The sequence below is a fragment of the Crinia signifera genome, chromosome 2 (genome assembly GCF_055691185.1).
Source record: "Crinia signifera chromosome 2, ASM5569118v1, whole genome shotgun sequence".
Taxonomy (NCBI): domain Eukaryota; kingdom Metazoa; phylum Chordata; class Amphibia; order Anura; family Myobatrachidae; genus Crinia; species Crinia signifera.
Genome location: NC_139218.1, coordinates 181,426,873 through 181,444,069, shown reverse-complemented (window position 1 = coordinate 181,444,069; position 17,197 = coordinate 181,426,873). Strand labels below are relative to the sequence as shown.

The following is a 17,197-nucleotide window of genomic DNA, read 5'->3' as shown; positions in this document are numbered from 1 at the left end:
GGCATGTAGTGGATTAAGCGTCCCCAGTCTGTGTCACACTGATAAGCATGTGACTCGGGGACCCAATAGCCTGGGTGGGTTGGACATGGGTTAACTGTGGGATAGGTATAGGGGCAGGAAGGGGAGGAGGATTCCTCTTCTTCCTGCTGAATTTCCCTCCCGCCCTCCCCAATTTTGGGATTTTTGGTGGGGGTGGAGTGGTTGTTTCATCGCGTTAGCTGATAGGCGGGAAAGAACGGCAGGTTTTAGTAAAATTAAGTTTACATTAGTTATTGATCTTGAGTATTTGGCTTGTCTCGGTGCTCTCACCTCTCATTGGCTTAGGCCTGTTGCTGTAACACCCGTGTCGGGGTCAGTGACCCCACCCGGCTGGGTGGGCAGTCAATGCAGTGAGGTTGAGTTGGATACCGCTAGTTTGTGAGTTAGGCAAGTCACGTGGGTAGTTGGGGTGGAGTTCTAGTTAATAGCCGTTCTTTTTTGGCCACCATTAATTAATCAATCAATTAATTTAAATAATCAAATTAGCATAAAATTCCCGATAAATAAATCAGTTAACAATTTTCTGCCAATCCAAGTCTCTGAGTCGTTATTTCAGGTTTAATTAGTAATAAGTTAAGTGTTAAGGTTTGACATGCTGAGGTGTGACAGATAAGACGATGGGATGCTTATACACATTGTTGTTTTTTCGAATTTTTTATTCACATATCTTGGACGTTAACATCTTGAGGAATTACCATCAGAAGCTGGAAGAATTGAACATCTGATCTCCATAAAAGGAAGTATCACTCCATTATTATATCATTATTTTACAACCATCAGTTGTCCATACAGGGGAGGCGCCAAGTTAGGCTCTCCATTTTTTCTTCCATTAGCATATCAAGCCTTTAAGGTTAGACTTTACAGGTTTGCCAAACAAGCAGCCCCCCAGGAGCACACATGAAACCTCCCTCAAAAATCTGTGCTACGTTGTTATAGATGTGTCTCCTGTAAAGTTTGTTGCATAGTATGACTTAATGCTTTTCTCTATATAGGAGTTTGCTGCTGCATCTTTCAAAATATGTGGCGAGAGACACCATTCTAATTAATACTTCTCACTTACTAATATTATCTCACTAACAATATTCCTTTAATATTTTTATTCCATTCATCACTTTTGCATCACTTTTGTATACATAGCTTTGGCTTCTTAAACACTAGCTGACACTTATTGACACTAGTTTTTTTCTGCCCTGGGCTTTGTAGCTTGTATTGATTGTTGGGGTGCCAAACCCTGCACCTACCTATAGCAATAGGGACCACAATAATCAGAGTAGCCCTGGGGGCTTATCCCATATATTTGCAAAAATGTGTGTAAACGAGATCTCCGAATTCTACCACAGTAGTTTTTAAATCTGTTTACTGATATCATTCAGTGTGCTAGAAGAAACAATGGGGCCAATTCTGCACGAATATGGCCTCTTTCCTTGATGTTCACGAGTATGAGCGTGCACAAACCCCTGGAGCGAACGGCTTCATTTGGTGCGTGGGAAATTTGAAAAGTAAGTATGGAATTTCTCCTCCGTTCAGATGTTTGCAAGTGGATGTGTTCGTGTAGACATCACCTTGCATGCTAGCAGGATATGGCCAGGCAGCGGGTGGCATTTACCTGTTTGCTAGCCTGCGAACATACGCAGCCTAGCAATCAGGTTCGAATCAGGCCCGATTATCACACCGAAATTACTCCTCCCTTTCATGTGTCTGAGTGATAGCTCTAAACTAAATTAGTGTCTGCCAGTACAGTATATATGTATATATGTATCTAACTGAGTAGCAGTTTTGATCCCAGAAATCTCTCAAAAATGTATAGGTTATTGCAGAGCACTGACAGGTTGGTGCATGAAGAGGGTCTGTCTCATGGTTGTATTATGGGGGATTCATGAGTGTGATGGAGCTGGTTTAGGTTTTGATGGTGTAAAAGTGATATTTAATAAGCCATGGAGAGATATAAAGTACCAACGTTTGAGATCCTAACCACCATGTAACAGGCTGTATTTGAAAAATGATAGTAGCTGGTTGGTTGGTAATTTAACTCCCTATACTTTCTATACAGTATGTCACTCTCCAAGGCTTAGTAAACTTTAGTAAATAGACCCCACAGACATTGCACAGCTGATGAATCTGTCCCAGGCCACGGAATGCTTCGAGAACTAAATTGAGCCCGATTCTACTCAGTAGAAGATATAACTTAATATAGGATTTATATAAGAACTTATCAATTTTATGCTTGAAATAGTAAACAGTTTTGGGTAGTGATAGTGTTTAGATGTTGAAATCATCAAAGATAATGGGGGAAATATACTAAGATGAGAGTTATATTCCACATGGGATATGGGCAACCAATCAGAATCAATTTCTTATTTATTTAGCACCTTTTAGAAGATAATAGATAGAATCTGATTGGTTTCCCATAGCAACATCCCATGTAAAATAGTACTTCCATTTTTCAAAAAAAAATTCCAATGTTGGGGATTTCAGAGGAAAAGGAATGATTGAGACAATGAGAAACAATGAAGGAATGGTGTGTTAAAGGTGGCAACACAAAGAGAGTACTGTAGGTTTTAGAAACCATGATATACAGTGATGTGCTTCACAATATATGGTACGAGGAGTGTAGGATGAGGTGGACAAGTGGTTCCCGATATGGCATGCAGGTACATTCAGGGCCGCCGACAGGGGGCTGCTGTGAGTACAGCTGTCCCGGGTCCCGGCCTCTGGAGGGGCCCGAGCAGCTGCCCACAGTGACACCCCCACCCCCGCACACCGCCTCCCCCACCCGGCAGCCACCCAGCCAGGCATGCACAGTGCAGCCTGCAGAGCGCCGAGCCTAGGACACAGAGGGGCTCGGCGCTCTGCAGGCTGCACTGTGCCTGTGTTGTGTGTTCACCAAGAGGTCAGCTGAGGTGAGTTCCAGGGAAAGGGGGGGCACGGGTGCGGGGGGTGCGCGGGTGCGTGGGGGGGTTGTGGGAGCGGAGCGGGGGGGGGATGCCCGGGACTGACCCAAAAATACTAGTGGCGCCCTGGGTACATTTTATGCCCAATATGAAAGGGCTCCAGATGAAGCAATAGCTGATTACTGCTAGAATATTTATGGTTGCTTGAGAGAAAAAGGGCAAGGAGGAAAGTTGGTTTGCTGCAGATAAAGTATGCATTCTGATAGAGAAGGTGAAAAATCTGTGAAGGAAACAAGAGTGAGATGATGTGTTTCAGACTTCAACTTTATGCAAAATACAGCAGGTTGAGAAATAATTTGGATTTGGTGATGTCAGTGGCTGCTAGAAGCGCAAAGTTCAGTTGCAGTGATGAATGCTGCAATACTTAGGTTTACAACTCTGCCAATGGATAGTCAATCAAACATGGGTGTGCAAGAAGTGACCCTTTATTTATACCCTTTAAGATTATTAATATTATGCAAGCAAATCATTCCAACAGAAGTTAATATTCATGCTACAATTTGAAATGAGACAGATGCTTCATTAAAAATGACAAATTGGCATAAAATGTCATCTCTCCAAGCAGGTTTTCGCCTGTTCTAAAATAATCTTCAAACCTCTTAAATAAAATATATATATATATATATATATATATATATATATATATATATTAAAAAGAAATCTACTGTATTCATATCATCAAACACCAAAATAGGAAAATACTATAGTTAGAGTACATTAATCATAAGCCGCAGGTAATGATTACATGTAAATTATAAATTTAAATTTGGATAATCTTATTTTTTTTTTTGAATACTGCAAAATGCTTTTATATTTCAAACATACCGTAAAGTAATAAAAATAGGTTCTGTTTTATAATCAATAGATATTAGAAGTTTCTGTATTACAAAGTATAAATCATACAGTAATATGTGTATTCAAGAATCCAAAGTGTGCCAATAGGCATGAAACATGATGCATGTTTCCAATACTCGTATACATGGTAGATTTGCACCAGTGTATCTACTGATACGACATTTGCAGTGCTTGAGAGAAATAGTACACTAAACTATGAGGCAATCTCAGTGTATAGCTCATATTTAATATTTTACTGCAATCAGGGCTGGCTCTACCATTAGGCTGCTCCAAAATCTAGGAGGAGGGCATTCCTGAGTCTGAATGTCACAAAATTAAGGATGACTCTTATGGGGTCTACACAAGTAGATATTAATGCCAGAGATTTAGGGCTAGATTCTCTAAGCTTCAAAAGTGATAAAATGGAGTGATAAACAGCCAGCCAATCAGCTCCTACCTGCCATGTCACAGACTGTGTTTGAAAAATGTCAGGCAGGAGTTGATTGGCTGGCTGTTTATCACTCTCCACTTTATCACTCACTCACTTTTGAAGCTTAAAGAATCTGGCCCTTAGTATGGTAGATTCGGCATGAGAGTTTCCCAGTGAGCTTCCCAGAAAGTACTAGCGATGTGCATTAGCGATTAAGCATAGCGATTAAGTATGGAAGATTTAAGTTAAGCAAGTAAATTATGTATGGGAGATTTATGCTTACCAAGTTAATGCAGATCACTGATCGCTATCGCCCACTACACAAAACACGGGATATACAGTATGCAGTCTCTTTATAAGCGATTTATCCAGTAGGCTGGTTATACATCTCCCGGCGATGCGCACCGCTATGGGCCCTACACACACAGAGATGTGTGTGATGTTTAATTTCTAAGTGATCTTGCCAAATTAAGTCAGAGCCGTTTATCGCTACGTCGTGTGTAGGCCTCATTGTACAGGCATCTATGTTGAACTTAATGCAATCGGCAGGTGTTGAACTTGTAAGACACCACATCCACACTTTCACCTGAAGTTTTGGAAAGTAGGTATTAGTGGGCCTGATTCAGACCAGATCGCTGTTAGATATCACCCCGCTATAGTGAAATCCCACCTTTTAAATTATTGTGTACGCTGTGCGAATAGATGTTTACAGCTAGCAAATGCTTTGCAGCTGAGCGAAAAAGTGCAACACCATTCTTTAGATGCTCACCAATTATTTGTCCACTGGGCACCAGTCATCAAAAGCTACTGTAGGAGTAGCCAGGGACTTACTCGGCAGCTGCAATAATTACAGGTATATCACACACCCTCCCCTAAAATCATTGGGAACACCTGCATTATCCTAGACAGGCCTAGCATTTTTTCTGTCTTCCTGTGAATCACCTTGTGAATGGCTAGCAAAGGAAAAAAGTAGCAAGATTTCTTCGTTATCAGGAATCACACAATCGCATTGCGGCCCATACACATGCGCAGTGTATCAAATTCACACAGCTGCGATCAGGTCTGAATCGAGCCCAGTGTGCTGATGGTGGAAGCAGGAAGGATGCACCAGCCCTGACCAGATGTGTTATTGTATGTACAGTATTATATTACAAAAAAAGCTTGACATTTTCAGATAGGTATGTTCAAAATACTTCATCTTTTGTTCTATGCACTGTAAGATGCAGACTATGCCTGATTTAAACTGGTAATTATATAGTCAACATTAACCTGGTGTTATGTAAATATTACTGAAGCCCCCTTAAATGTACATCTTACAATATTATTAACTTCTAATTTCTAACTTATGACAACAGTACACTCATAAAATAAAGTTTCATACCAATTAGCAAGCAACAATATTGCAGTCTGCTATAATTCTTTGAATAAAATAATAAAAATAATGTTGGCACTTGAGATATACTGTAACAGCATTGTTAGTAAGCACAAGACTTGGACAGTCCATCAGGACCTAGCACAATGACTTCCTCGGTGGTAGTAGTGGTTGTTGTGGTGGAAGATGATGATTGCCTGGAACAGCTCTCTTCAGCATTGACAGATGTCTCTGTGATGGTATTGATCTTTGCTGGTTTACTGCAGTATGCCTCAGGATTAAATTGTTTTCTGTTTGGTTTTCTGTTTTCAGTAGTGGTAATCAAAGTATCTGTGTGGTCACTAAAGGTTTCAGGTTCTTCACCACCAACATGAATTTGAATTGAAGTAGGGGATATGGAGTTTGTGGTTTTAGTGTAGATTTCTGTAAAGCTGATGGTCTTCATCTCAACATTAACTACGGTGGTTTCTTTTATTTCTAGGCTTTTGTGTTCTTTGTTATTTATTAATTTTGATGAAACTTTGACACTTAATATACTTGTGCTGTGAACTGTTGTGACAGTTATGTTCTCATGAGGATGTATTGTTCTTGGTATAGTAGATGGTGGTGCTGTGCTGTAATAGGGGGTAATTGATTTTTTTGTAGATGTTGTTAATAAAGTGGTACTAGGAGCAGTGGTGGTTGGGGCTTTGGTGGTGGTTGGAGCGGTAGTGGTTGGAGTGGTGGTAGTGGTGGCTGGAGTGGTTGTAGTTGGAGTGGTTGTAGTTGTGGTGGGAGTGGTTGTGGTTGGAGTGGTGGTTGTGGTAGTTGGAGTGGTAGTGGTTGGAGTGGTAGTGGTTGGAGTGGTAGTGGTTGGAGTGGTTGTTGTTGGAGTGGTAGTGGTTGGAGTGGTAGTGGTTGGAGTGGTTGTTGTTGTAGTGGTTGGAGTGGTAGTGGTTGGAGTGGTAGTGGTTGGAGTGGTTGTTGTTGGAGTGGTAGTGGTTGGAGTGGTAGTGGTTGAAGTGGTAGTGGTTGGAGTGGTTGTGGTTGGAGTGGTAGTGGTTGGAGTGGTTGTGGTTGGAGTGGTAGTGGTTGGAGTGGTAGTGGTTGGAGTGGTTGTTGTTGGAGTGGTAGTGGTTGGAGTGGTTGTGGTTGGAGTGGTTGTGGTTGGAGTGGTAGTGGTTGGAGTGGTTGTGGTTGGAGTGGTAGTGGTTGGAGTGGTTGTTGTTGGAGTGGTTGTTGTTGGAGTGGTTGTGGTTGGAGTGGTAGTGGTTGGAGTGGTAGTGGTTGGAGTGGTTGTTGTTGGAGTGGTAGTGGTTGGAGTGGTAGTGGTTGGAGTGGTAGTGGTTGGAGTGGTTGTTGTTGGAGTGGTAGTGGTTGGAGTGGTAGTGGTTGGAGTGGTAGTGGTTGGAGTGGTTGTGGTTGGAGTGGTGGTTGTAGTAGTTGGAGTGGTGGTGGTTGGAGTGGTTGTGGTTGGAGTGGTGGTTGTAGTAGTTGGAGTGGTGGTGGTTGGAGTAGTGGTAGTGGTGGTTGGTGTAGTGGTTGTGGTGGTTGTGGTGGTAGTGGTGGTGGTTGTGGGGGTAGTAGTAGGAGGTGGTGTGGTTAATGGAGGTGATATTTCTGCAAGAATAGAAAAAATAAATAAATAATGCATTAATATCAATGCAGGATATCCTATGATATAAATTTGATTGCTTCTGAATACTAAATATGAGAACCAAGACAAACATTTACCTGTTACCTTCATGGTGTGCAGTGCCCACAGACCCCTGGATTCAAGAACTCCCATGATGCACACTTAGTATCTACTGCATATACTTACCTATCCACCACATGAATCATACTGAAAATATAGCTTATGCTATTTTCTTGAGGATTTGAGCATGCACAGAAAAACGTTGATACCACATGGTTTACATTTATTTCATTGGATATTATTTTTATTATTATTAATCTATATATCCTACCATGTGGACATATATACTGTACACAGTAGGGTTAATTTTCTTTTATCAGAAGCTAACTTAATTTATGCATTCAGTGCCTAATTCAGACACAATCTCACATTTCAGCCCCATTCCAATGTTGGAGGGTCTGCGCATGTGCCAGCGCATATGTGTGCATGTGTAGACCTTGGCAATGAACGACTTTGGTGAGTTACACACTCGCTGGGCAGTTTGTTGCAGGAAGGGAGGTTAGGGGACGGACAGGGGGCAGAAACGGGGCTTGCCCATGGGAACACCCAGCATTTTATGAACATCACCATGAAAACTCTGGTCATTCTCATGGGAACGCAGGTGGGCTGATGTCTGTCGGGGTGGGCAGCTGATGTCACATGACATCAGCACCCACCCCGTCTTCAGCGAACACAGAAGGAAATAAAAGTCAGTTTTAACTGACTTTTATTTCCAAAGGCAGGAGAAATCATTCGATGGTCAGCGACTTCTCCTGCTAGTGGACGCATGGTACTGAGGGGAATCGCCAGTGGGGGTGGGACATATGGCGAGGTGCTGTTCCGGCACTCAGTAAGCAGTGACTTTTGCTGCTTACTGAGCCAACATGAATCACCCCCTTAGTTTGCTAATGGACAAAACCATGTGCACTGCAGGTGGGTCAGATGTAAGCAGATGCAGAGAGAGATAGATTTGGGTGAGATATGTTCAAACAGAAATCATAATATCACTGTAGAAATAAAGCAACCAATATTTTCCCTGCACAGAAACAAAATAACTCACCCATATCTAAATCTTTCTGCAGATGTTACATCTGCCCCACCTGCAGTGCACCTGGTTCATTAGCAAACCAACTGTGCCATGCAATCAGTTCTGAATTATGCCCTTTAGTGTATAGTAGGATACTGTAGCAACCAGTGGACACAACACAAACTTGGGAGAACATAGAGGGTGACATTTAATATGTTGTGATCATTTTAGCACTTTCAAAATCGCCCATTATAGCATTTTTTGCTGTTAAGTCGCATATTTAATGAGGTGTGTATTCCAGAAAGAAAAGTGTGATATGGGAGAATTTTAGGTATGAAAATGTGCAAATTTGAGGTAATGTGCGATTTTGTGTTTGTAAAAAAAAACGCGTGAGGTCCCTCCTCCTGAGCATAACCAGCCCAGGCTCTTTGAGTCAGACCTGGTTCCAAAAATACGGAGGACAAAAAGCATAGGGGTCCCCCTGTATTTTAAAACCAGCACCAGGCTCCAACAATCCGCGGTGTCATGCCACAGTCAGGAAACACTTTTTACTTAAGGTCCCCCGGCCGAAACATAAGCACTGTGGCTGGTCAGCTTTAGATGGGGTACCTGAAGGAGTGGGGACCCCCCCAATAAAGAGGTACCCCCCAGGCTTCACCTGTCCAGGGCTAAAACCTGGGGCTGTCACCGGCGTCCGTGGCAAGTGGACGCCATCCTGATAGGGTTAAAACTCACATACGTAACATTGCTTTATCCAGGAGAGCTACAAGTGCCAGCAGACCTCCCCGACATGCTGGGACTTGGAGAGCCACAAGTCCCAGCATGCGGGGCATTAATGGGCCCGCTGGGACTTGTAGTCCACCTGTAAAAAGAATGTTAAATTAAAACACTAAAAAATGACTAAAAAATCACAATTTCAGAAAGTGCTATTTCGCGGCAAAATCTTCATTTTTTTTTTTCGTTTTCGGTATCTCATTAACTCTGCGAATTCGGGGAAAAAATGTGATTTCGTACGTTTTTGGCAAAAATATCGCAAAAGTCACATTTTTTCATCTCATTAAATGTCACCTAGAAACTCTACACACATAAGGTGGGATGCACTAATGCGAAAATGCAGTAAAACCCCCATTTACTGTGTTTTTAGCACATTTTTGAATGCACCAAATCCCGCACACGCCAGTGCTTTGGTGCAGAGGGAATCATCTTAAAAATCTGTTGATACTCTAGAGAAGCCTCTGAGCATCAGTGATCCCTGATGGAACCTTCAAACAGCAGTGCTGTTTGAGGCATCCGTCACTCTGTGCATGTTTAGACCCGGAAGTTTGGCGCTGGAGCCGCTTTGGAAAGTACAGCTCTTAATGGAAGAGCTGTCCTTTGTATTAATAATCACATATGTTAGTGCATATGCGATTATTAACATTGCACAACCCAGCAAATGCCCATGATGTGGGGTGGTAGATGTTAGTGCATCCCCCCCATAGTACCTTTGAAACAAATTAAACTCATAGCCTCATCGCTGTGAGGCAGTAATGCCAACCAGGACCTGAACATATGCATGAGATATTTTTTGTAAAAATATGACTACCAATGACTTTTCTGACCTGTTTTCAGCCTTGGATTACCATCGCACACATCGTACAGCACATCAGTCTGAGAACATCTGAGAAATCATGATTGTCAACTAATAAGTTTACCTGCCAAAGCCATTGAATCTGCGTAAAAATACACAGGCACTGGCTTCGGCAAAACTCCAAAGAAGATTCCATTTTGAGGAATGCACCCATTCTTAAACATTTGCAGCATCAATCATACTGTAGACTCCAGGGGCTACAGTAGCATTGCAGTGCATGCGCACTGCAGTCCTGGTAGATTAGCATTCCTGGAACTGAATTAGGAATACATGCTCTAAGTTAAGTGTTAATTCATAATTGGACTTACAAGTCCAATTTTCCATGTCCAACAAGTTTACAAAAAGCAAGAACCTCAAACACAATGAACAGTTTGATCGGTGAATTACGATACATGTGTTTTAGTTGACAGTGCAGTCATTTTCGAGTATTTATCTCCAATGCAGATTTAACTTTACATAAATTTGAACCTACGTTGGTGGAAAAACTGGCGGAAAACAACCGCATTGAATATACTGTATATGTCCGGATTTCTTTGGGGGGCAGAAAAATCTAGATATCATTGAATTACCCCCATATTTTACTCAAAATTGAGGACCAGGGACTCAATCTTTCAGAATGGCTGGGTCCCCGCGTATGCTGTCTGCTATGATTTTTAATACAGCGGGTCAATCTCTCCTCCAGCAGTCATTGGTTTACCTCCCTAATAAACAAGAAATGAGCCCACACAAGGTGTGGAAGAAGAGCACCTGATGCTCAAAACGCGTCGGCTGCAGTGACTGACTGGACTTGATCTGGGTGAACCTACCAAGTGCTAAGGTATTTGAGCCACTGCAGGGTGCACTTCCAGACTGCATCCCTTCCACTCACCATCCCTTGCTGGCTCCAAATACCCTTAGGGGTAAGGACTCATTCCTCCTTTCCAGAAGTATATCTTTTTACAAGTACAGTATATGTTATTTGCACAATAAATTTGTACATATTTTTAACCCATTCTCTGGCGCCTGGTTAAATGATGACACCCATCCACTTTCCAGCTATAAAGAAATATTTTATAACATATATTTTTATATCTACTGTATATATTTTTTCTGAGAAAGAAAAAAATATACAGCTTTGCAGGCGCTTTTGTATGTTTTTTTTCTGTTGGATAATTTAAAAATTAATAATTATTTTTTAATTGTTGTTCCTTAATTATTTGGATGCTACATAAAAATAATTGGAATACATAGATAAATAAAGCTTATATTATATAACTCGTGTGAGTGCCCAAACAAAGTTCGGTCAGGTGCCATCTAATGTCCACTGGCGCTCCATAGAGATGTTGAGCAGCATAAGGTTTTTTTGTTTGTTTGTTTTTAATATAGGATAGTACACAGGATAACTTGATGATACTGTATATAAGGCTTATATGATTTATTGACTTAATAAAGTATTTTGTCCACCTTTTTCTCATACCACTTATTATCTGTCAAAGTAAATTATCAAAAGCTTTTTTATAATACATATCTAATAAAGGGCCCTATTCAGAGATTTACAGAAACCCAATGGTTTACGTGCATATCTGATGGTTATTGATGTAACTAATATGTGCGATTTACTGTATCATAGCGCTGACAGGTATCAGCTGCACGAAAATAAAATATAATGTAATTTAGAATGATTTGAGAGCCCCTATTAAATGTGTGTACAAGATTTGTGGCACCTGTAAAAAATAAATAATTTACCAATACAATTTGTCAGTTATCAGTTATGTTTTCCAGCCCTGCTGTGAAGTAGTGACCCAGCACCTGCTAGGGATAGCATCCTTAAACTCTACCACAGTGGATAGTTCATCTCCACTTCTTAACCACGTTAACCTAAATGAGCTATAAACATAACCAACAAAATGTATTATTAGATTTTTTTTTTATGTTTTATAGGTGCCACAAATCTTATATACACATATAGTATGAGCACTCGGAGCCTTTCTAATTAGCGGTGGTCTTCGTAGGGCTCCTGAAGCCACAGCATTACTGACATTTTGCATATGTGTGGGGGCAAGCAGGGATGGCGATGGTTAGTGTTTTAGAATATGGGGCATGTTAGTCCAGTTTTGTAGACATGACAAGTCTTGGGTATGTGTCTTCTGATGCAAATTCATTGGCCTCATTCATTGATTACACTAAATATTTTGGGGTATTCTGCCTGGCATTAGTATATTTTCACACCACAGCTACATCCAGTGTTGTAGCTATTGAGGTACACAGGTGACCCTGTGTACTCTGAATTAGCCACAAGATATTATTTAAGCTAAGTATATATAGTGATTTTTGCACTTTAAAAATGTTTTTGTTTTTTAATTGAGGACCAACTTTTACAGTACATGATTTAAAAAAGAAAAAAACTACTGAAACTTTTAAGGCTATATGTGCACACCACAATAACAATTGTGGCTTTCTGAAGGAAAAGAGAGGTAGAGCCAATTGAGAGCTTGAGCCTGAAGAGAAGATTGTGGCCAACCAATGGATGAACAAGGCGTGTTTTACAACAGAGGGAAATCATCCTAACTGCCCCACCCCCACCCTAACACACACACCCAATGACTGGATCATCTGGTATAAAATGTCATAATTTTTTTAGTTTTGGTCCCAAGTGTTGTATTTTATACTTAAAGAACTCCTTTATAAATATGTTGAGTGAATAATAACATACATATACATTTATGACATATACTAAACTGGAAAAAACTGAGTTAAATTAAGATGTTCAACTCACCTGTGCAGTAATCCTCGGCCAGTAGAAGCCCCGCAAACTTGTACACGTAATATCCTCCAGGACAGGCTTTCACAGTAATATTAGACCCACTAAAGCAGCCTGTTAATGTGTTACTTTTCAGAGGAACTGATACCACACCTTGGCCGATACTTGGGTGGCTGCTTATACTGTATGGCTGAAGGGAACCACATTTTAATTTTTCCACACAGCCTTCCCTTATCCTTAGTCCATTTGCATATCTGTACCAACCAAAGTAATATCTATCAGTGGTGAACCTTCCAGTAGAGCTGATATTGTAGAGATTGTCTGTTCCATTAATCACTTGGTAATTAGAACAAGGATCAACACATTGTAGTGTATTAGTTGGACCTTTTATACAGTTGGAACCGGGGGGACAGTTATCTGTAGGACATGGCTGGTTAAGGGGGTCTTGACACAAATAAGAGCCAGGCAAATTCACACATTTGCTTGTGCACACATTTGTTGTAGAACTGCTGCATTCATTTATATCTACACATAGATTTTGTGCTGAATTCCAGGAATATCCTTGTGGGCAGCATTGATAGCTGCTACAAAATACTCTTTTTGTGCAGCTAAAACCATTTCCAGCATAGTCAGCATTGCAGGAGCAAACTACATAGCCGGATTGTTGGCTGCACGCAGCAGCAATAGTTGAGTTGCAGTCACTGCATGTTTTTGCATCTGTGAAATAAAAAATCAAAGGCGGTGAGAGACACTCATGTATAGAACATAACATACAATTATGACTTTTTAGTTTGCGTAGTTACACAATCAAATTGTGATCTATTTTCTAAAACAAAGGAACAACATTTTTGATCATTTCTGTTTTAATTTATCAAATTTGTAAAAAAAATGTACAAAGAAATTCATATGAGATATTTGGCGAGATAAAATAGGTTGCAATTTTTTAGACAGCTAAAAAAAAAAAATACTTGCATCAGCACATTTGACACAGATATTTTTCCGGATATTCGCACATGTAATAGGATCAGAAACCACATGCAATTTCTTGCGATTTTTAGTCACGAAAATGTGTGATTTTTTTTAGACATGTGAGTGTGTGGATTTGTGTAAACCTTTAAAAAAAACACTACGGGGTCCCCACTCCTTAACATAACCAGCCCCGAGCTCATTGAGCCGGTCCTGGTTCGCCAAATACGGGGGGGGGGGAATTGTGGGGTTCCCCTGTATTTAAGAAACCAACACCAGGCTCTTGGACCAGTCCTGGTTCCAAAAATACGGAGGACAAACAGGGATCCCCCGCATTTTGGAATCAGCACCGGGCTTCAACAGCCGGCGGCATCATGCCACAGTTGCGGGACACTTTTTACACAGGGTCCCCCTAGTCAAAACATGACAACCATGTGTGCATGTATACAATACAATACAGAATTGTGGCACTATACAAATATCCTTAATATAACTCTCTTAGAGGTCTTTAACAAAGTACACAATTGAAGTCCATTAAAGTTGTTTATTAAAAGTCTCTTTTCAATAGATAAAAGATTTTTTCCTGAAGATACAAGAATCTTGATGCAAAAATCTTTTATCTTTTATTCTTTTATTGAAAATACACTTTTAATACACAACTTTGGTACTTGTGTAATATCTGGGTGCCCGATTTTGTGATTGTATGCCCTACCTGAAGGCATACAATCAGATGCGATGCGACGCAATTTTCGGCAAAATCGCATTGATTCGATGCGATGCGATTCGATGCGATTGTGCATAGGATTCAATGTTAACAAGGTCCTGTTCATTTTCCCACTATCCAAGTGGGCATAGAGTTGATTTTATATAGCGTGGCGAGCGCAGCGAGGGTACGCGGAATAAATTTTAAGTAATCCGCGGCCCCTCGCAGAGCTTGCTGCGCTCGCCACGCTTCGGGGTCGTGGCTCGCTGCGCTATATAAAATCAACTCTATGCCCACTTGTATAGTGGGGAAATGAACAGGACCATGTTAACAAACTTGATTTGTCAACTTTTGGATATTGAAATATTGTTTTTATCTTATCTTTTGTTATGTAGACTAAGGGCCTGATTGAGCATTGATCACAAATGCAAAATCTTTCTCAAATGGACAAAACCATGTGCACTGCAGGTGGGGAAAATGTAACATGTGCATAAGATGCTGTACACATGCACAGCGTCTATTCACGGATGACAGGGGAGGACTCCCAACTGCCGCCCTTCACGGCAGGACAATGCTGGCCCCTGGGAAGGTCTAAAAAATGTGTGACAGGTGGGAGGTATGTTTTACTGTTATACTTTACATGCAAGAAGATCATAGGCAACAGTGTATACTCACTTGAAGTAAAGGCTGAAAAATACAGCAAAAAAAATTTGATTAGTACATTTTATCAACAGATGTAATATATAAATAAAAAAAACAGTAAATGATAAAACACATTGTAGCTAATTTCCCTTAACCCATGGAGTATTACAATCATCCTTGTATATACATTTCATCTATCTGATGTCTTAAACCTGGGGTAGCCAACCCTAGTCCTCGTGAGCTACCAACAGTGCATGTTTTGCAGGTCTCCTCACAGAATCACAAGTGAGCTAATTAGCACCATCTGTGTATCTTTTAAAATGTGTCAGTGATTTATGAGTGCAGCTGTGCAGCAGCTAGGTTGTCTGGAAAATGTAAACTGTTGGTAGCTCTCGAGGGCTAGGGTTGGCTACCACTGTCTTAAACCATAGTTTCCTACCCTCTTGCATTCTGCAGGAGACTCCCTGAAGTAGCAGAAATCTCCCTCTCTCTCCCTTATTAGTCTAGCAATCTCCCTCATTTCACCTAGCCCACATTACACTGTTAAATTTTTGGGGAAAAAAAGGAATGAGAGATAGATACATTTACATTGAATCATCAGCTTCATTTCCCAGCACTTTATCAAGGCTAGTATCTCTTACTAACTGCTTTGGGGCTCATCTACATTTGGATATAAGTAATTTTAAAAGAGTACTAGCAGCACACACCAACAATTGTAGGTGCCACGTTCACAATCTCTTTTCAAAATCTCTCCATATATGGAAATAGACACGCCCTTTGGGTGGAGCATGACACGTCTCCTCAATGAGGCGCTGTGCAAAATTATACTAACAACTATAATCTAACTGAAACTAGTTTTCAAAAGTAGGAAAGTATTCTTAAACATGGGCAGATCCAGTGGTTTTATCCAAACACTACAATAGGCATAAACTACAATGGCACAATTTGTAGACTCCTTTGGATTGAAAGCAGACCACAAAATGAAAATGAACAACCCAGTTGGAGATGCTAATTTAATGGTTTATTTTACTAAACCTACCAAAATGTAATTAACCTGATTATTAATTTGAGTGAATGGCAACCTTTTATTACAATTACTGAAAATGCAGTATACTGTACTTCACTGATAATATCACAAAGCAGTTCACCTTCAAAATCATGGAGCCAACAGTGGGGCAGATGTATGAAGACTCATTATGGGGGAGAAGGGGTATCAGCGCACATTATGTGCACTATACCGCTTCTCCCCCATGTATGACGGCGCCAGTGTGTGGTAATGGACAGCAGTGGTGTAGCTAGGTGCCACAGTGCCCGGAGCAAGGGCATGTCTCGCGCCGCCCCCCCTCCCCCCAGATTTGTAGTAGTCTCTTGTGCGGCGAAAATGGGGCGTGGCTTAACATTATACCTCAAACCGTAATGCCCATTGCACATCTTGGCGAACTTTGTAATACCCATTACACATAAAGCCACATGCCATAATGCCAATTACACATAGACCACACATGATGCCCATTACATACTATATAACAAACTGTAATGTCCATTACACATTTGTCACATAAGTGCCACTTCCCTAGATGCTCATTGCTAGGAGCTTTCACTGTGCATGCGCCGGCTAGGGATGCCGGTGCCAGGGATGCGGTGCCATGACGTGACATCATGGCGCCACATCCCTGGCACCCGCATCCCAAACCAGCGCATGCGCAGTGAGAGCGCTCGCCCAGGTTTTTGCTGAACTAAGGACTCCATATGCCCATACAGAGCACACTAATCAGGAATACCAAAGACACCAAGAAAGCCAACCTTCAGCTGTAGGATGGCCGCGAAAAGTGCATACAGGAGGCTGACAGCAAGAAGAACACCCAGTATTAGATTACTGCGCCACTTGTGTTCAGGAGATGGGGGACCTCGGGACTCCAAGAATAATATTATTCCAAAGGATTGGACAACCTGGCTGCATATAGGGTTTCTAGCACATAATGGAGGGTGTCTGACCAGCAGTAAAGATTACCTTGTGCACAAGCAATGTCTTCCAGTGTGCAGTGTAATAAAGCAGTTCCCCAGATGATGCAGGAGACAGCCAGACAGGAAGAGCAGGGGTTCCCAGTGTGAGGACACAGGCTGCATCATTACATTCACCCCACTAAGGATAGAGGTGATCTTGCTCCAGCTCAGCACTGTGTGTCCCCTGCCCGAGGGAGGGAGAGAA

The 17,197-nt window shown here is 41.3% G+C and overlaps 1 protein-coding gene across 1 annotated transcript in view; it reads right to left on the bottom strand.

Annotated features, from left to right (window-relative positions):
• The window catches only part of LOC146058464 (uncharacterized), a 408,664-nt gene extending 392,245 nt beyond the window's left edge, over positions 1-16,419 (bottom strand). Inside the window, exons 1-4 of the mRNA XM_083170752.1 lie at positions 16,401-16,419; positions 15,022-15,033; positions 12,693-13,394; positions 6,293-7,225 (exon numbers count right to left, since the gene is read on the bottom strand). Coding sequence (XP_083026878.1) covers positions 6,293-7,225; positions 12,693-13,394; positions 15,022-15,033; positions 16,401-16,419 — 1,666 coding nt within the window. The remainder of the gene's footprint in view (positions 1-6,292; positions 7,226-12,692; positions 13,395-15,021; positions 15,034-16,400) is intronic.
• Between the last annotated feature and the right edge of the window lie 778 nt (positions 16,420-17,197).